Below are 20228 nucleotides of genomic sequence, written 5' to 3' on the forward strand. Positions count from 1 at the left end.
ACACCCGGGCAGAGAACACTTGCATGCGATACAGGATCTGGTGCCTGGTGTGTGAATCTCAGTTCCTGAAGAAGACAGATGTCCTTTATGCCCCTTTCTCGGCTGTGGAAATTGAGATGCAGAGGGGATGCGAGAGCTGTAGAAATACGTCGATAGCCCCACGGGTACACCACCTTCATTCCAGTTCACACTGGTGAGTTTTCTATCACAGATGTGCCAGGCTAAGGCCATCTGCATACACAAACGTCATGATTCAGCCAACGGAGATCACTTGCCAGTCTGCTGTGTCTCAAACACCTGCTGTGCCTCACATGCTATATCCACAGGCTCACTCAAAGGCATGAGTACTGGCCTTCCTTCATGTTGCTGAGCCCAAGGAGGGACACAGAGTGCCAGGCCCAGGGTGACAGCCCAGGTCTCCATGAGTGTCTCTAGGGAGGGACTTTGGGTCTGAGCAGCCCTTGTGGAACCCAAGCACCCATCAGGGAGGCAGACACCCACACCTAGGAGCTCTCTTAAGCCTTGAGTCTGCTGCATGGGCTCCAGTCCTTCAGATCAAAGTCCTGACACTGTCTAGTTCAACCCAAACATCATGATGAGCCGGGGCTCAGGTCCTGACTGATGGCATCTCCTGACTGTCCTGTGTTCGTGCTCACAAGCTCATAGCTGTATGTTCACAGCCAGGCAGGCTGAGAGTGAAACTGATCAAAAGTAGTATGCTTTCCCTCCCACCCTTGTTTCCCCACTTCTCTGGGCCTGTGACCATCACCATCAGGGAGTGAAAGTGAACATCTCCTCCATCCCCTCCCACCTGTGGCCCCAGACATACCACAGGCAAGAGGGCCTGGAAATGCCTCAGCTTTCTAGCACTTTTATCCATGTTCTTCCTTAGTCTGCAGGGGCAGGGAATCCCTGAATTTGAACATTTTGTGTTTTCATGTGTATACTTGAAGTCTCCTGCTTTTATCAGGCAGATCTATCAGGACACTCTCTGTGGGACAGAAGTTGGAAGGGAAGAAACAGGAATATCACCTGCTGTGTAGGTGGGCTTAATGCTGCACAGCGTGGCTACTCCATTGTGGTTCCTGATCCCAGAACTTAAACTCCATTGCTTAAAAGGCTCTCCACTTAAACACGGTGATGGAGATTAGCCTGAGGGCAGTGTTTAGCCTACAGCAGCAATATCCCTAGGGATGCTGGAGAAGGGGGAAAAAGCCCACCTCTTTAACATCTGCCCGAGGTTGCCATTTTGATACAAAGCAAAACCTCTTTTAGACTGGTAATGTGAACAAATTCAATAAAGAGATCACTAATAGACTAAACAGTGTTCCTCGTGGGGCCGTTTTTGCAGACTTTTTTCGGAGTAGAACCACAATTTAAGAGGAAAATAATGGCAGATGTAGAACAACATTGTAGTTTTGAGAAGTGCACTTATATGAATGGCAGGAAGTTCAATGTAAAGGTTATAGTTAAAACAACATTATTTGGAAAGTACCAAATATAACCTACAGAGCATCTAGAGATCTTCACAGCGTATCCTGTCAGAAAGCAAACTTTGGTGGCCATCAGGGCATCTCTGCTCTCATCCCCTCATGTCCTGCTGTCTCTGCACCCTTATCGTTGCTCCACTCCAGAGCACCATGGGGACAGGACACGGGGATGGATCTACGGACCCCTCCACTAAACTCGCCCCTGGTGAGCTGGGTGGTTTGTAAACCACAGGCAAAGCATCCCAGTAAGCCTGGGACTCCAGTCCCAGTTGAGAGCCAGCAGAGGGAAGAGATGTGCCTAGCCTAACCACAGCTGATGAATTGATGAATTGTGGGATAATCTGACACCATGCAATACTTTTGCACTTTACGCTTCTTCACTCTCTTTGTTCTCGTGTTCACCTCCACCATTCTGTGGAGACTCTCTCTGCGGAGTGGACACGCAACTGAAAAAGGAAAGTTTCAGCAGCATTGCTCTTCTTTAATGAAAGCCGAGCAAGGAGGAAAAGATGAGCCTGTGCATAAGCACCTGCCACAGCCCTGACGATTTTTAAAACTTACATTACTCCTGAAACACCAGCCTGGCCCAAACAGGGCCTTTAACCAAACCTCCAACACCACACTTACCTGCTGCTTTAACACTGAACTACAACACTGACTAGTGAGTTCACTCATCTCAGTCACCATTATGGGGACAGGAAGGTAATCGCAAGAACACCTCGCATGTGTTGCTGATAATGTGGTTTTGTTTGGCTTGTCACATTACAAATGGCACCATTCCTAACTACGTCAGAGTACAAAAGTTAAAAAGTGCCACATTCTCAGTAGCACAACAACCTGGGCAATCAAGTCTGAAAACCATGCTGAAAGTGTATTTATCTGTAGCAGATGGGATCTGGACACCATCATGGTGTCACACCTGCGCAGAAAACCCTTTCTTACTTATGCCATGCAGTTGTTGCTTAGTACATTTTTAAACTGTTTCCAATGGAAATTAAACATGCTGAGGAGTCTGTGTCTCTACACATCAGTGTTTGGTTGTCTGTTAGCTGATCCATCAGATCATTCCCCCTCCCTCCATGATTTCAGGAAAGTCAATCTAAGCCAGTCACACTTGACAAAGTACTACTGGTAAGCAAAGGTGGCTGGACAGAGGGGAGCTGGGTCTCCGTTAGGACCCTCATTGGGAAAGTCTTTGATGTAACATCAGTCCTTACTAGATATCAAAAACTCTGCACGAGAATCTGTCACAGAGACCCAACTATAGAAAAAACAGTCTCCAATGAACTGGTTAATGAGATAAATCCTTGTTTTCAATGGCAGCGGCTACTTACCTTCTCTAGGGTCTAATCTACATGTTAAGTTTTCTTCTTACACTATTTCAGATACCACAGTGTACAGCCAACCTCATCTGATTCTTACACATTAAAAACAATAAGAAAAAAAAAAGAATCAGTGGGGTTTCTTTTTTCCTTTGATAAGCTGAACCATTTAAAAATGGGTGCTTTGTGCTCTTGCTTTCCCAAAGTGATCTCTGGTCTGAAGGAGGGCACAGATTTCTCAGTCTGAAGGACAAACAGGAAAAATGATGGTTAACATGAGTACTCCATTGCAGCTGCAGAGTTGGTGCTAGTTACCAAGTTAGTTAGACCAAGAAGTTACTCACAGAGAACTTCACTGCTTCAGTCAAGGACTTCTGTGCCAGAATAAGCTGCATTCATTTTAAGAGTTCCTGGGAAAGGCGGGCTGTGGCCTGAGGATAATGCTATTACAGCTCCACCCTGGTGGGAGCCCCTAAGGTGCAACTACCACAGCCAATGATTACCAGAGCAGAAGAACATGCAAGCCCATCCCCTCTGCTGCTTCTCTTTCAGTGAGACTGGCTGGTCAGATTCCCCTGTTGCCCTCACAAAGGGTGGCCATAACAAGAGTCTTCAGATGACTAGCAAGAGCATCCAAGTGACAACTCTCAGACTCCTGGTCCATGTCATGCATGTTGAGGAAAGAGGTGTTGCACCCCAGACCGCTGGCTGAGTGCTTGATGCTGGATTAACTGCAATGGTCTCCCAGAAATGGCTGTGTGGATCCACTATTGCAACTTCCTTCAAAATGGTTCAGCCCATGCCTTCAAATCACTCTTTTGCTCTAACACTATTTCTTTTTGTGATCTAATATCTTCTGAGATCCAGACTGTGGGGTGGTCTGCCTGTGACTAAAAACTGATCTTCCTCCCACACCCTTTTTCCATTACCTGAAACCAAGATCCCTTTGTTGCTAAAGGAGGCCCTATCCTCCAGGTTTGATAAAGTTCTCATAAAGGAATTGCCTGCAGACTTGAGATTAGCTTCTGACAATATTTGGTCAGCAAAACCTGCTTGCTGGACCTGAGCTTGGGCCTTGAGTTGCTCTAGGGAAGAAAAGCAAGGAGCACAGGGCATGATGACCACCGTGTGTATAAAAGGAGATTCTCATCATCTGGCCCCACACCACTGGCCATCTTTGCGCCGTCCACACCAAACAGGAAACGTAATGTGCTGTACTTCAGAGAATTGTATTTGTGCATGGGAAAAGAGAGGTGAGCAGGGACCACATGCATATGTATGGCTATCTGTGAACAAGGCAGCCACTGGGCCGTGGATTTGCATTTGTGTGTCTGTCTTGTCTTGGGATGTGAAGACAAAGTGTTCTGGGGGAGACCTTTGTGGTGAAAGGATCTTCTAAAACTGAACATGCCCTGCAGGGCCTGTGAGGGGCTATCCATCTGTGGAGGTGATGGCACATGAAGCTTTGGAAGAAAGTGGACACCCCTGTATGGCCTGTTGAATGGACAAGTCATGCCAAAGAGGCACTGCAGCTACCGCAGGGCAGTGTTGCTTATCCAGACTAGCTGCAAGGCTCTGGTTGAAGCAGGTGATTCTTCCTCTGTGAAGCCAGTGGGGTGCTCAGCCGGGTAGGGAGGCCGTGGGACACGTGTTCTTGTGGTGTCACACCATCTGCAAGTGTGAAGGCTGTGCCTCAAGCTTGCTCACACTCAGCACTGCCCTCGTTCCGCTCCTGCTCTGACCCAGGATGGATCCTCTGAAACTGGGGCAGTGATGTGGAGGCTGGTTTCATTCTGGTGTTGCTTAGGTCAATGACTCAAGTTATTTTCCACAAAGTGGTCCACGGTATTTCTACTGCAGTTTGACTCCTACCCCTGGTTTCAAAGTGATCTGTGCACGTGTGCAGACCCTGAGAGTGATATGAGTTTTCTGTTTGGGTTATTGAAAGAGGAAGCGATGGGTCTCTTGCCAGTGCCCCAAGAGGACAGGTCCTTCTCTCTCTCTCTTTTGCTTCCCAGCAATAGTTACAAACTGGTCCCCGTATATCTGAGCACTGTAAGCTAACACCTGATCCCTCCACCCTTGTTTCTGCACCTATTGCTTTACCAGCAGGAAGTAGGACGTGGTTTGGGGCTTTTTATTCTCGGCCTCACTAGCCCTTTCGATACTTCAGGGCCTCGTCTCAGTCTGACAAGGCAAGCAAGCAGCAGCTTCCTGTGCAAAGGTGAGAGGGAGAAGACAGAGACCACGCACGTACGAGAGGAACGGCTCTGCAGCAGAACTGCTGGGCTGGAAGCACCTCTCCTCTCATGCCAGCAGCGCTGGCTGACACCTGGACATGCATTGAACTAGGATATCCACCTCCCTCCCTGTTGCTTTTCCCCCTCCCTGTTCCCCTCTCTGTTTGGCGTCCAGCACCTGCTTCCATCCAACCCCACAACCTGGTCCTTGGGGACTCCCTTCATCTGGATCGCCGGGTGCCTGGAGCTGGAAGGTAAAGGGGGCGATGCCAGCTCTCTCCTACATGGGGGTGGCTGATCTGAAAAGCGTCTTGGAAGGAGTTTCAGTCTGACAAACTGAATCTCACCATTGGGGAGGGCTGAGCACGTATTTATCTGTCTCTCCACAGTCCTCTCAAATCATACCCCACATCTCACAACCATGCCGCCTGCTTTCTTTCTCTCTCTTTCTCTCCCCTTTGTCTGTTAATGTGTTGTCATCATGTTTTTTTTTCCTCTGAACCTAATCTTTTATCACAAGGGGAATCAGTAATATGCCTCATGCCAGATCTTTATAAACCCTCTTTTCCCACTCCCCTGGCAGTCCCAGCAGAGTCCAGCAGGACTCTGTCTTGGTTTGCTCAGCTCTGCAGGGGCTGTGGGCTTGCTGAGAGGTGAGGATGATCCCTTCTCCTCTGGGAAGAGGCAGACCTTGAGGTATGGATGTCCAGGTGGGTGGGGAGAGGGGGAGGCTTGGATGAGAAGCCCATAAGCTCAGTCTGTCTGATATGGAGCATGGTTGTACAGGCTTTGTTAGACAAGGAGTCTCCCTGGGTACCACAGATGGATGAGAGATGCTGCAGAGTTTCCTAATTGCAAAGCTCAACTTTTCTGCTACACCTAAAAGCACAGCTCCTTCCAAGGCAGTGCAAGGTCTACTTGGCAAGGATGGTGCACGGTTTGTGTATGACTATGTAATACTTTGTGATACGGTAAAGCCTTGACTTTCCAGAACCTGGTAAACTCCTTCTTCTCCCTATTTCCCCTCCTCTCCCAAACAAGCCATTCAAAATGTACCTCCTAAGCCATGAGCTGTGCACCTAACTTTTGTCAGTTACAGCTAGAGACTTCTCTTACTCAGCAAGCACCTAGTTATTTCAGACCTAGGGCTTACCAAAAAAAGAAGCTCTTCGAAGCACAAGCTGTATTCAACCGAGGCAGCACTCTCTACCTGAGTCAGCAAGCAGCCTGAAACAACACATGCGGACTGCTGTGCACTCACACACACATTTCCAGAAGGCATTACTCCTGTGCTGCACTGCAAATGGCTTCAGTGTTGAGCAAAGCAACCAAGGCAGGAAAACAATGAGGTGCTGAGGAAAAAGCACAGACTCCAGAGTGGCAGAAGTGTAAGCTTCTGGCTCTGGAAGATTGGCCCTGGCATTGAGCCCTGCCCTAGGACAGTGGATGCCTCCTACGAGATGACTTCTTCCTAATTTGCATTGCTGAGCTATGCTGGGGGGCGTCTTCTCTCTTTCAGCGTGTCACCAGTACAGATGAAGCCCTCTCTGCTGCTTCTGTGTTACCTCTGGCTGTCCAGCTTCATGCCTCCCTCATGGACATCAGACTCAGCACAAGGTGAGAAGTGATTCCTTTCACCCAAGCCAGCTGGGCAAGCAGGGAGAGGGGTGACCCAGAGGGGGGGTGCACCACAATGTGTTGCTGCACAATGCTAGTGTTGTAACACACAGCCAGAGGAGGCTGCAATAGTTACAGGTCTCCTATGAGCACATCAACCTCCAATGACATAGAGAAGCAAGTGGCTCTGCTTTTCTTTCTTGGAGACAGCTATCCAGCAGAGGAGTCTGTAGTTTGGGATGGGACAGAATTGTCTGGGGTGATGGTTAATGCCAAACATCATTACTAATCCAGCCACATTGCTGTCCATCTCTTCTCTGCTGACAGGCACCTCCAGCCTAACTTGCTGGTATGACTCACGAGCAGCTCTCTTTTGTGACTGGAACCCAGGCAGGGACCTGGTTGAAGCACCATGCCAGCTGGAGATTTTATCAAAGTTAGCTTTTTGTGACAGGTGGGTGACTGGAGTGGCTGAGGAAAGCCAATGTTTTGAATGAAAAGTCTCCCGGGAAGTTTATCACTTAACAAAATCGTAGGGTCCCCATCCCCAGGCCAAGTATAGTGGAGTCACAGAACCAAGGGGCTTTGTCTTGAACTTAGCCTCCAACCCCATGTGGGCTTCTCACAGGTGCTGGCCACCATGCAGTGTTTGTCATCTGGTGGTCACCAACTGTCTAGCACAGCCCACCTTCCATCTCCATAGCTCTGCCTGTGCTTCGTTTTCCAAAAAGTCCCTTTTCCTTGGTAGCCAGCCTCTGGACTGAAAGGCATCTTCAATGGAAAAGGAGGATGTATAGAGATGGGATGGGGGAAGAGGAGGGTGGAATTAAAGTTATACAGAGGCCATTTGCTCATTGCCAGGATGAACTGGGATGTTGCACCCTGAGTAGCAAGAAACGGAGGAAAATATTGTTCCACTTTTCTCCCCTGGCCCTTTCATCTCTCCCAGTTCATGATGTTTTCCTCTCCACATGTCTCCCAGCAGAGGGGTAGGTGTGTGGCCAGTACTGCAGTGGAGGCTGGCTGAGTCTCTGTGGTCTCCCAGGATGACATCTCCAGCCTACCCCAGGGCCTTACTGGGTTCCTGTCATAAGGAGAGGCTCGGTGTGATTCTGGCAGTGGGTGGGTTGCTCCTGACTGTCACAGAGACACCTTCAATGCGGTGAGATGGGTAAATATATTCTGGGGCCTGGTGCATGGATCTAGAAACCCAAAAGGTTTATGTTGCTCCATGCATGTGAATCACAGAGACTGGGGCTGAAATCTGGGCTGGGTTTGGATCTGTGCTATTTCTTGGCCAGGGCTCTAGGACACCACCTCTCCCCAGCATCAGCAAGTCCCAGGCTTGATCTGACCTTACAGCTGGAGCAGGCAGCTCAGTCTGATACCCCTTAAGCTGCAACCCCATGGATGTTCTCCCACCCTGTCACCCCCTGTGCCATAGCTCAGCTTAGACTGTCTAGCCATACTTGTCAGAGGAGAAAAGAAGTCATGGCGTAGCGCTGCCAAATGTGACATATGGTCCTGGCTGACTGGGATGTGATCTGGCTCAGAGGATACATCTCACTCAGTACTTGAGATCCTACAGGACTGACAGTGGCTAGAAGGAGACCTGTAAACCCTAATGGGGCTGAAACAGGCACCTGTCTTCTAGGGCTACATTGGCACAGTTGCAGGCAGCAGGTGTGTTTGGGCTTTGCATGCCCTCTGATATCAACAGGAAGCAGAGGAGGTAGTTTTGTGAAGACTTGGAAACTGGAAACCTGCTGTTATCTTTGGCTTGAAATAACTGGGATGCATTGAGACATTGATGCATTATGTGCCAGTACGTAAAAATTGTCTGAGTGATGCAGTGGGGAGAGAAAGTGGGATTACATCATTGCTGTAACCTGTGCAGCAAATATGGTAGGATGCAAAATGTTTTGAAAGGCCTTTAGTGTTACATATAGTTTGACTAAATACAAAACAGGATCCCCATCTCACGGAAGTTCTCCTGCTTAAAACCCAGGTTATTTCCCTTTCCTGAAAAATTCAAGGAGCACTGTGAATTGCCCAAGGCAGAACACATGACAGGACTGAGGAGATGCATCAAGACCTTCGGCAAAAACAGTAATGTGAGTAATTAATCTGCAACGTCCGCACTAATGACCAGGAGGAAAGAATTTGTATGTGAATTTGGGGTGTATGAATGTGTGACATCGAGAAGCAATGTAAAAAGCCCAAACCTAGTCCCTGACTCCAGTTCTGGAGTTGGACTTGATGTGTGCTGTCAATAGGCATTGCCCCTGTGGGTTCCTCTGTGGGAGGGTTTGGCTTCATTGGAACTAGGGAAATAATGGTCCCCCTGGTTTGGGCCCCTACAAAGGAAGACATTGAGATGCTGGAGCATGTCCAAAAAAGGGCAACAAAGCTGATGAAGGGTCTGGAGCACAAGTCTTATGAGGAGTGGCTGAGGGAACTGGCGTTGTTTAGTCTGGAGAAAAGGAGACTCAGGGTACCTTATTGCTCTTAACACCTATCTGAAAGGAGGTTTTAGACAGGTGGCAGTAGGTCTCTTCTCCCATGTAACAAGCGATAGGACAAAAGGAAACAGCCTGAAGTTGCACCAGGGGAGGTTTAGATGGGATATTAGGAAAAAATTCTTCACTGGAAGGGTGGTCAAGCATTGGAACATGCTGCCCAGGAAAGTGGTAGAATCACTATCCCTGGAAGCTTTCAAAAAACATATGGATATGGTGCTTAGAGGCATGGTTTACTGGTGAACTTGTCAGTCCTGGGTTGATGATCTTAAAGGTCTTTTCCAACCTAAATGATTCTATGCTTCTATGATTCTATGCTTCTATGATTCTATGATTCTGTGACTGTGAGCTGGCCCAGGCTGTTCTGACATGTGCAGAAGAGGTGCAGGACACACAGATCACATGCACTGTCCCATGTCTCAGTTACCTGGGTTTGGCCCTAATCCCTTCCTCTGAGGAGGGATGGACACCATCAGCTCTGAGGTCACCTCTTGACCTCATTTTCCTTTAAGAGGTCAGTACTGTTTTCCTGATCATTAACTACTGTGAAGTCTGGTTAGATGTGTCAAATGCAAGATGCAACAGCAACACATCACTGGAGAAAATGGTGATGCAAACCCTCTAGCTATTATTCTTTATTTAAATCATTCCTTTCTTAGATTCATTATGTACTTCTTTCAGTCATACCCAGAGTTACTGTAGTCCTTGTGTTTTCAAAAAAAGCCCCACCCAAATATGAGCTAATTCTCCTTACTGATAAAGTCACAACCAGTTCTAACAGTTCTAACAACAGACAAGCCTTCTTACATTTTGCTTATCATGTGCAAAGACAAATTGAAGGGTTCGTAAACTTCTCCAGAATCTTTTCTTTCTAATCAAGCTAATTTCCCTATTGCTTATTTAATACTATATGATGTATGTGGCCCTCTGGTATCATTGCATTTCAAGAGTAATATTTAATACTGATGTCATCTCAGTCTCACCAATGAACACAAAATGTTTTAGTATAAATATATTTTCTTAATAAATAACACTCATAGAAAGTAATTTTTCCTGCTTAGTCAGCATATATAGCAATACTAGCAAACTAGCATATCATCATATTTTGTGCCCTTCTCCCCAATGAACAAAAAACCATCCAACCACATGAAGTATAAATCTTTGGTTCCTCAGTCACCACTGAGGATTATGCCTTTCAGCCACAAATATTGTCCATGTTTATTGTCAAGTATTCCTAAACCTCTTATACATAGGCAATGCTTAGAAATATGAATGCTTAGTGATGAACTTCGGTGTCACTAATGGTAAATTTTCCTTGCAGTCTCAGTGCTTCACCACTGCAGATCGTCTTACCATGTCTGTCCATTGCCAGATTGGAGAGAATAGGTCTATGCCTGCGCAAATAGAAGATTTCAATCCGCTTGCAAATAGTGAGTACTCCTCTGTCTTGCAGCCTCTGAAGCTTCCCCACAAAATAATAGCTAATTTCTCTTCCTCATCCACCCCTGTGCAACACCCACAGCTGATTTTAGACTTGTGTCTTTTCCTTGTCCCCTCTACAACTAAGACTGATGAACCATATTGACTCCTGACACTTGCACCTCTAAAATGCAGTGTCATGCCAACCAATTCCCATCCTGTCCTGTACCTGGGACACTGTTAAATAAGAGTACTTTGCTAGGAGTCTTCAAACAGGCAATGACAGTTCATCTGACCTCCTGAAAAATGCATGCTGCAAGGAGGGAAAGTCTTGCTGCTTTTCCCCTGCCCCTCCTACCAGATATGTGCTTCCACCCTCCTTTAAGCCAGCTTTGGTATGCATCAGTCTTTGCTGAAAGGGTTCAATCACTAATCCAGCAGAAAAACATCTGCTTGAGTAATTTTTTTGCTGGATGTGTGAGTTTACCTGGCTCAAGAAGACATCTGATAGAGCTGCTGCAAGGCATAACAAGGCATAGCTGGAGTCAGGGATTGGGAAGGATCAGCCTAGACAGTCTGTGTTAACTCCATCCCCTGTGGCTGCAGCTCTCTGAAAGAGCAGGCGGGAAGCAGCTGTCTGCCCAGCCGTGCTCCATTCCTGCCCACACAGTTGCCTTGTGGGTCACCCCTACAAGGTAGGATGCATGGCCATGTGGGATTGATTGCCCTGACCGCAGGGGCCACTCTCACAGGCTCACAGGAGGAGCTGACTGTAACATAGCCCAGAGACAACAGACCTTTTGCCATCTGACAGTGGGGAAGAAGGGGGAACAGAGCTCACTACACATTTCACGTGGCTGTGACTGGCTGGAATCTGTAAGCCCAGCCAAGACGCCAACCCTGCTGCAGTGGGGTTTGTCATAGAGTCCTGTTACGGACAGATAGTGTGGAGGTATCAGCCCTGCTCCTTCTTTCTTTCCAGTAAAGCTGAGGCCTCCAGGAAATCTTCAGCTGGTTAACAAAACTGAAAACATGTACAACTTAACGTGGAGCCTGGATATTTCCTCTCACTATTTGGATGGGGAGCGGGAATACCAAGTGCGGTATCGAACCACGAGTCAGTCCTGGGAGGTGAGTTCAGAGGGGGTACTGGGAGCTGTCACTGTGCAAATCCTGGTCTTCTTTATGTCACCCAGGATTTGCTCCTGAGCCTCCCCTCAGGATGAAACCAGCTTTGGTGAAGCTGGAGAGCAGATGACACCCCCGAACCCTTTTATCTGTGTCACCTGATGCCAGTGTTTGGTGATGACATGGAGGCAGATGGGAATCCTATTTTACTTAGTGATGTCAAAAAGAAATCCAGACAGTTCCAGGACAGACCTGAAAGGGAAAAAAAAAGCAAAGCAGAGAAGAATTTTCCTCCAGGCTGAACAAGCAGCACACGAGGTGTAGGGACCTGAGACAGGTCCTCTCTGAGGAAGAGATGGGGATGTAAGGCTGTAAGACAGGATGTTGATGATGTTCTAATTTTGCCCTACTCCCAGGAGGCCAGGAACTTCACCATTGTGCAGGACCAGATGTGGGTGGTGTTTGAGAGCCTCTCACCCAACTTGAAATATGAGGCAGCTGTGCGTGCAAGGCCAAGTGCTTCAAGTACCTACAAAGGCGTGTGGAGCGACTGGAGCAAGACAATACTGTGGAGGACACATGCTGACCGTAAGGATCAGAGTCAGGCAGTCTGACTTGGAGGGGAAAATAGGGACTCAGGGGAAACAAAGAGAAGGGCCAAAGCAGGCTGAGAAACTGGAAGAAGATGAGTAGGGAGGATTGTGTTGACTGAAGAGCAATAGAAAGGTTGGAAACAATCTGTCCCTCCTAATCTGTTAGGTCACACTGGCTCAACAGGGCTTAAAAGCAAAGACTCCCTCACCCCAGCAGAACCCCTCTGACTTCCAGAAGCCAGGCAAAATCCACAAGATTTAAATCAGGGACTGCTTCCCCAGAGCAGTAAGGCCAGATGTCTGACCTGCAGAAGCAGTGCCCATGTTTCCCTTCTGCTGGGACTGGCATTTCCCAGGTGCTAATGTGGCCTGAGAACATAAATCAGGCTTTATAAAATGGCCCAGTTCATTGGAGCCATTGATCAGTGAAACACAGTGAAGGAGAGCGCTGAGCTCCTGAACACCTGAGCCTAGGAAGCAAAGTCGTGGGGAGAATGGAAGAGACATACACACATGTGAAGTCTCTTCCAAAAATGCCCACTGAGACTCACATCAGTCATTGCCATGAACCACAGCATGGAGGACACCTCCAGCACTGAGAGACAGTGCCCTGAGCCAGTCTCTTCGGTGAGTCATTGGCTGCGGTCTCTGTCATTTCTTTTCCAAAAAATAAGCAGTTAGAGGTTATTCCTTCTCATGTCGCCCCCACTCTGGCTCCGCTCAGCCCCTCCCTGTTGTGCCTGGTGCTGGTATAAACACAAGAGCTATGTTTAGAAAGGGCAGTGTGTTGCCGTGGCGATCAAATTTTGACAGTGTGTGATGTCAGTGAATAGGATACAGCCGCAACCAGTTGTCATAGCAACCAAGACCCAAAGATAACCAGTGTACCAGAGGCAGAGGAGACAAAGTGATCTGAGTAGCATCTCAAGGACAGGCAAAGAAAGTATGTCCTAAAAATGTCTCCTCCTCCTTTTATTTTTTCTCTGCTCCCTCACGACTACTCCAGAGATGCTGTGCAGGCCCAGACTAAGGGACATTAGGGGTGGAGGGAGATGAGGCAGCAGGCAGAGGAGACAGGCACCAGAATAGTAAGACCAAGCTAAGGTGCACTGGGAGATGTGTGTGAAAGAGACAGATTAAGAAAAGTTTGAGATGATGCCAGACAAGACTGATGAATGCTGGCAGCGCTGGCAATATGGGAACTCAGTCTCTTTCTCTTAATCCTACAAACCAAATAGTAAAATACGGTGGAAAGCTGTAACCTTCTTAGCTTCCTAAATCTTTCCTACACCTCTCCAGAGAAAGAAGCCCGCCCCTTGACCCCTAACCTTCTCCATCCTTGGTCCTCCTGCCTTCTCAAAGACCCATGAACCCCATGACTCTGTCTCCCCCTCTGACTCATAATGCTGTTTCAAGTCTCCAAACCCACTTAATCTGCTTTTAGGACTCCCTGATTTCCTTTGCAATGAGACAGACAGATTGATGGACACTTCAACCAGCAGGCTGTGGCACCTCATCTGTGGCAACCCCCAGCTGTGGTGCCATTATGCACAGGGATTTCAAGCTGTTCAGCACAAGCTATCTATTAAGCAATGCCAAGCGGACTCTGAAACTCCTATCAGCTCAAAGGCATCCTACATGAGACAGCAGAACTCATTTTCCTGACCTGTATATTATAATTTTCTATAATATTATAATATTTAGAAAATTATAATAAAGGCTTTGTGTATTATAATTGTATATAATTGTATAATATTGTTTAAAATTATAATAAATGCCCACTTTTATCATCTTGAACAGCCATGGAAGGGCTGCAACTCCTGCCTCCAGAATCCTGGTTAAATTTTCACTGCAACTCCCTTGCTCTCTCTCATCTTGCAGAAACATCCCAGCCTTTCCTGCCAGCAATTATAGTGAGCACTTGCATCTTCGTGATCATTGGGACTGCCTGCCTTATTAACTTACGGACCCTGAAATGGTAAACGAGAATCAAGTTTTCCTCTCTGTTCCTCTCCTGTATCTTGTGTGTCTTCTCAAAACCTGAGTTATTTTTCACTTGGCATGAGTAGGATAGAGACTGACTTAAAAATATGGTTTATAGCCCAACCTTTTGAGGCTGACATCTGTCTGGGTATATGTATCACCACCCAAGATGATGTGGTTTCACCACTATCATAGTATTGTGCTGTGCTTCTGTGACCTGGTGCCATGCCCTGGCTGAATTAAAAGCAGCCACCTCAGCGCTTCTGTTGCTCAGGGTTACAGTGGTGTTCCCTGGAAGAGATGCACCAAAATTGCCTCTTAAAAAGCAGGCCACTGGGTTGAGCACTCCATCAGCAGAGAGGACCAAGCAAGCCCAGGTACTGCTGCCTTCTCATTTAAACATTCCAGTGAGAGCTCAGGCAGGACGTGGTGACATTTGGTCTGTGAGCAAAATTCCTGAGTAAGGAGTATAATTCTTCTTTTCCCTGGTCTGTGCAGTCCTGAAGTGTCTTATCACATGCTGGTAAACATCTACATGATGCTTTAAAGATCTCTTTGCCAGCATTCCTACCCAGACACTGCGTTTATTCAGGACTGAAAGCATCTCACAAGGTGACCCCATGCAATAATACAGAGTGACTTGTCAGCACAGTGAGGTTAGAAATGGCCACAGGTTCTCTCATCTCAGGACAGGAGTAAAGAAGCAGGGTGCTGATGTTCATGGCAGGGAGCAAGGAGATGTTCATTCTTAGGGATGAGGCAGCAGAGACTGGATCAGCTCTGTAAGGAAAGAAGGAGAAGCATGTTGAAGCAAGATGGATACTGAGAAAGTCACTGGTCACTGTGTTTCACCTTGAGTCATAACACAAAGGTGAGAAAGTGCTAGCTATATAGCACAGAGAGAGATAAAAAGGCCTGCTTTCTCCACAGAGTATAATTAACCCGGGGGAACTGGATGGAGGATAATGCTGAGGTAAGATCCAAGGAAGGATTAGACATGCATGAATAAAAATAGCATCTGCAGTGATGTAAGGTAGTTTATATGCAAGAACTAGCAAATTCTGGTGCTTTAGAGAGTACATTGATTGCCTCCAGAAGTCAGGAGGGTCTTTCCTCAGAGCACTCTACAGCAAAGCTTCAGCAAAGAGCCGACAAGGTCAGCCAACCTCTCTGAGGGACTGAGAAGATTAGATCACTTCAGGGTGCCTCAGGATGACAACACACTGATTCCAGTGAAGTAGAGGCCTCCAGGCTGATGCAAGGTGTACTCAGATGGCTTGCACAGCCAGTGTATCATAGCTATACCATGCAGCATCCTGCTAAGAGGGCAGAGCTGTGGCACAGCTTTGCCAGTGATGGTCCCGCTCAGGCCATGTGGTCCTCTGAGTCACTGTGTTGGCAGCAAAGCAAAGAGGGGGCAGCTCACAGCAGCTGAAGCCCAAGAGGGAACAGCGGAGACCTGCCCAGCTTGTCAGCATAACAGGGGCTAAGGGGCAGGTGGAGAAGTTAAGGTGACTGGCCGAGGCAGGGAAGAAACCATTGAACTCTTGGTTGGGCTTCCCCAGGGAAAAGGCTGAGGGCAGTGTGTTTTCCAATGCCAGGTTTAACTATCTCATCTCTGTATGTCTCATTCCTCACCTACTGTATTTCAGGCCACTCAAGTGCAAGGAGACCCCTCAGGCTTGTTTTTATTCTACCTGTCCTCCACACAGTGTTGTACCCGTGAGCTACAATGCTCTCTCCTACCCCCACCACAGTGCCAGATGGGTCAGGATCAGTCCCTGCTTCATTCCTTCTTCTCATTCTCTTTTGTCAAGGTTTAAGAAAGTCCTGAAGATTCACATCCCAGACCCTGAGAAGTTCTTTCCCCCACTTGTTTCAGTTCACGGAGGTGACATTCAGGTATGGGACTGGGGATGAAGCCATGTGGTTATGAGGGAGAAATGAGGGAAAGGAGGGTGCAGCAGCACATGCCCAGGACAGATAGCCAGTTGTCAGACCTACATGTGCACACATGACACGTGCCTGTAGCACCAGCTGCTGGGTTCTGCGCTTGAGTTTTATTTTCTGACCTAAAACCTGACATTCGACTGAGGCATGTCTAATTACAGAACCGAGAAACAGCAAACCACACAAACCTCAGCACCCTGCTCCCCTAACGGGGAGCCTGAAAGAAAACAAGGGACCTATGGGAGGGATCTTGGCCTCTCAGATCCCCTTCCACCCCACTTTGGTCCCATCCTACCTGCCCTAGTCTGCCCAGCTCTTCCCCTGATTTCTTGCTGTGTTCCCCTCCTCCTGGCTGCGAGCCTTTCCTCTGCTCCTAATGTGAATTGCCATCACGCTGGATGGCACTTAGCTGTTTTCTCTGTTCTTGTTGTCTCTTTTCCTTCTTTCTCCACCTCCACTTTCTCCCTTCCCCTAATCTCTCTGTGAGCATGGGCAGCTGCAAGAAGACAATTACCATTCAATGCAGTATTAAAGGGAGCATCAGATGCAAGACGTGGGAGGTGATCTCAAGGGGCATCTGGCTTCAAGAAGGATGGAAACAAACTGCAGAGGGTCCAGAGGACAGCAGAGCTTGCGAAAAAGCCTAAATGTAAAAAACCTTAGAAAGCTTAAACTACAGGAGGAGAGGGGTGTGCAGCAGGCACTGAAGACACTTTCTCAGTGCAGAAGGAACTAGAAAAACTGGTTTACTGGCCATAAAGGCAATGAAGTTAGATGTTATTAAAATAAGTTAATTTTTAAGGATAATGATGCACTGAAGGATGTCACTCATGGTGAGTGTGGAAATCTAGGCACAAAGGACCTGGAAGAGCACTTTAGACAGGAAATCTGCATAGGGCCATGTAGATATCACAAACTGGGTAGCACCTAGGAATAGATTGCATGAGACACATCTCAGTATTGCTTTTCATATTTCCACCTTCATATCATCTTATGGTCTTGTATTTTATTTTTCTTCCTTTCTCTTTAATCCTCCATCTTCCATTCCCCACTCCAGAAATCTCAAAGCATAGGCTTCCAAGATCCACTCTTGATTTCAAATGACAGAAATGTATACTCTTCCTGAAAATCCTGCAGATGAGACATCATGAATGTGAATTTCCCTACCCACCATCTCCAGCTGCTCTTGCTTGGACAGTGAAAAGGTCACTTGATTGCTGCAGGCACTCAGGAGAAGAAAGCTTTGGTTCCTCACTGAGTGTTATACTATGGGCATAACAGTCTCTCTCCTGTGTTTTTTTCCTCACCAGAAATGGCTCTCCTCCCCATTCTCCACATCTTCCTACTGTGTGAACAGCATAACCCCAGACATCTCCATGCTTGAGGTGATGCAGAAGAATGACCAGGATTCCCAGTCTCTACTTTCCAAGGGCACCCTGACTCCTGACCCTCCCTTAGAAACCAGTGGGCACTCTGTATCCAGCTGCTTCACCAACCAAGGCTACTTCTTCTTCCACCTTCCCAACTCCTTTGAGATTGAACCCTGTCAGGTCTACTTCACCTATGAGCCTTTCACCCAAGAGGGCAGTGGCACTGAGGACAGTGAGTCTTACCATGGTCTCCCCTCCCCAGACCTCTGCACACTGGCAGAGAACATGCCTATGTTGTCACACAACTTCTTTCACTGCATCAAGGAAGCTTGGGGCTTCCAAAACAGCTCCTTTGTGGGAGAGGCAGAAGGTGAAGCTCAGCATGCCATGGCTATTTCTGGGGCACTCCAGTCAAGTGAAGGCACCTCACCACCAACGGTTCTGAAAAAGGATGAGAAGATGATGGACAAGGTAGCTTTACAACCTGCTGAGGCTCTGTGCCAGCTGGAGACTGAATTTCCTGACCCACTGGACCTGCTTGACAGCAATACTACCGATGTAACAGAGGGGAGTGGGAAGGCAGGCCCTCCAACTGATCCCTGTACGCCAGCAGCACACGCTACCTCTTCTTTCTCTCAGCCTCCACCTCTAAGGCAAAGCCAGGATGAGGATCCATGCAGAACAGCTTTCTCCAACCAAGTCCCAAACACTGGTGCCTACCTTTCTCTGAGGGACCTCCAAAGCCAGTACAGCCATTGCTCTGTCTAGGATCTGCCTGGAGGAAACCCACAGGTGGGAAAGGTCTTCTCTGCAGGGAAGGCTAGACGGACCGTTTTTCTGTTCAGGACACGAATGTGACTTCAGCATCAAACCCATTGGGACTGTTCTTTAATGAGGCTGGAGACCACGGTTACCCTAGAGAGCTGCAAAACCAGAAAAGGGATAGGATAGACAAGGTGGAAATTCATGGATGGCTACACAGATAGCACTAGTTCCCAAGGTAAGGCATTAGTGAAACAGATCACTGGAAATGAGAGGGCATTTTGCATGGAGAATTGGGCTAGTGGACAGTAAAGCAACACAGATAGACACATTAAAGCTGTTCAGTGGCCACACAGCTAATGGAGATGTAGAAGCCTGATTCTTTGCTGTACAGGCCAACAGGGACTCACCTTCATAACTGAACCTGTTTCTCTGCTATTACTGGATCCTATGGCACAGAAACCCCTTCCCACAGTGCTCAAGTGCCATCCCAAACCTCACCAGCTTGTTTTTTCCTTCCCAGTTCCTAGTGGATGCTGTGCCAGCACTTTCATGCTCTGCATCTTGGTGTAAAGTAGCACTCAGCTTTAAGGCCGAGCAGGGAGATGGTCTGTTTGCCTCATCCCAGCTTAAAAACCTCTAATGGGAGAGAGTCCTGAAGAGGTAGACATGAGATTTTGTGCAGGGGACAGTAGCACTGCCAGTCAGTGCTGCGGCTGGTGATGAAATAGATGAAGACATCTCCTCCTGATTGACCAAGGGTGTTTTTTCCTGTGATGTCCCCACTTCAGGTTTTAATCAGAGATTACATTCTGAGCTACTCAGTCCAGCTTCAGACTCGAGTCTGTAAGGTCAGCTCAGAGCTACAACTGTCAGCTGTCTAAGCAGTGCAGTGTAAAAAGAAATCCCCATTACTGGGTTAAAAATAGTGGGGAAATCCCCTCCCTCCCCCTTCTTTCCCCCAGGTCTGATGATGGCAGTAAAAAGAACGCACACAATTTCCCATTCTTGCTGCAATATTTTTCATGAAATTGAAAACCTGTCTGCCCTACTGGCAAAATAGTTATTTGACTATGGTAACCTATTGCAGAATAGTTCATCCCACATCCTGTATTAGTGGAAAACATCGCAACGGTGCTGCCTATTCCTTCCATTGCTCAAGGGAAACCATTGCCTAATTAGCAGCAAAGATGTGGTGAATGAGCCCAGAAAACTAACCCACGAATCAGCACTCTTGATGAAAAGAAAATCTCAATCCCCTCACAAAGAATGGGGATAGTAAAGACTACTTCCCCTCCCCCCCCCCCCCCCCCATTTGCCAATCTGGGTTGAGAAAAAGCAGCACATCTCAGAAGAAAAGTGGCAAGGCAAAGGAAGACAAGCTGTTCTGGTTACATCCATCCCTGCATTTGACATTTGTACTGTCTGTCTGCTTTCCTGCCATATTTCGGGACTATTCAGATGTGGGAAAATACCAGCCCTGTGCTAAAGATTTTTCTTCTAAGGGTTTTTATATCAAAAAGGTCAAGGATGTTGACCTTGTTGGTACTTCTGTCATCCCTGTGAGTATCATCCAGAACTAATTCTTCCCTGCCGCTGTCTGTACAAGTGTCAGACTTCCCCTTTGTCCTGGTCCCACACTGTTACCTGACCTTGCATTGCGCAGCCTGAATGCCATTATGAATCCCAGCTATGGGGTCACCCTCTGGCTTGTATTTCACCTCAAAAAAGCTGCTGAAAGTAGTTGAGCCTGCCTGAAGCTGAGAGGGCTGGGGGAGCTATACCTCTCCTCTCATCAGCTTCTTCACCACCTGCATCAAGATGTGGACTGCTCC

General features: G+C 47.6%; 1 protein-coding gene and 1 long non-coding RNA gene across 2 annotated transcripts; one reads left to right on the forward strand and one right to left on the reverse strand.

Annotated features, from left to right (window-relative positions):
• The first annotated feature begins 4999 nt into the window (after positions 1-4999).
• Positions 5000-18421, forward strand: IL2RB (interleukin 2 receptor subunit beta). The gene is made up of 10 exons (XM_037390423.1): positions 5000-5306; positions 6572-6669; positions 6997-7123; positions 8678-8783; positions 10510-10618; positions 11590-11738; positions 12152-12323; positions 14210-14306; positions 16129-16213; positions 17572-18421. The coding sequence occupies exons 1-10, from the start codon at positions 5122-5124 to the stop codon at positions 18397-18399; spliced, it is 1956 nt and encodes a 651-aa protein (XP_037246320.1). The 5' UTR covers positions 5000-5121; the 3' UTR covers positions 18400-18421.
• On the reverse strand, positions 14866-18438 carry LOC119149309. Its single transcript, XR_005104646.1, has 2 exons — positions 18352-18438; positions 14866-15091 (listed from the first exon to the last, which is right to left on the reverse strand). It is a non-coding gene; the product is annotated as an uncharacterized LOC119149309 (long non-coding RNA).
• Positions 18439-20228: the final 1790 nt, after the last annotated feature.

This window comes from Falco rusticolus, chromosome 5 (genome assembly GCF_015220075.1).
Source record: "Falco rusticolus isolate bFalRus1 chromosome 5, bFalRus1.pri, whole genome shotgun sequence".
Lineage (NCBI taxonomy): Eukaryota > Metazoa > Chordata > Aves > Falconiformes > Falconidae > Falco > Falco rusticolus.

Bases quoted from the DNA above. Each gene is read 5' to 3' on its own strand.
- IL2RB (XM_037390423.1), top strand. From the start codon at position 5,122: ATGCCAGCAGCGCTGGCTGACACCTGGACATGCATTGAACTAGGATAT. The intron at 12,324-14,209 runs GTAAGGATCAGA...CTCATCTTGCAG, and splicing joins GTGGAGGACACATGCTGACC to AAACATCCCAGCCTTTCCTG. The intron at 16,214-17,571 runs GTATGGGACTGG...TTTCCTCACCAG, and splicing joins TTCACGGAGGTGACATTCAG to AAATGGCTCTCCTCCCCATT.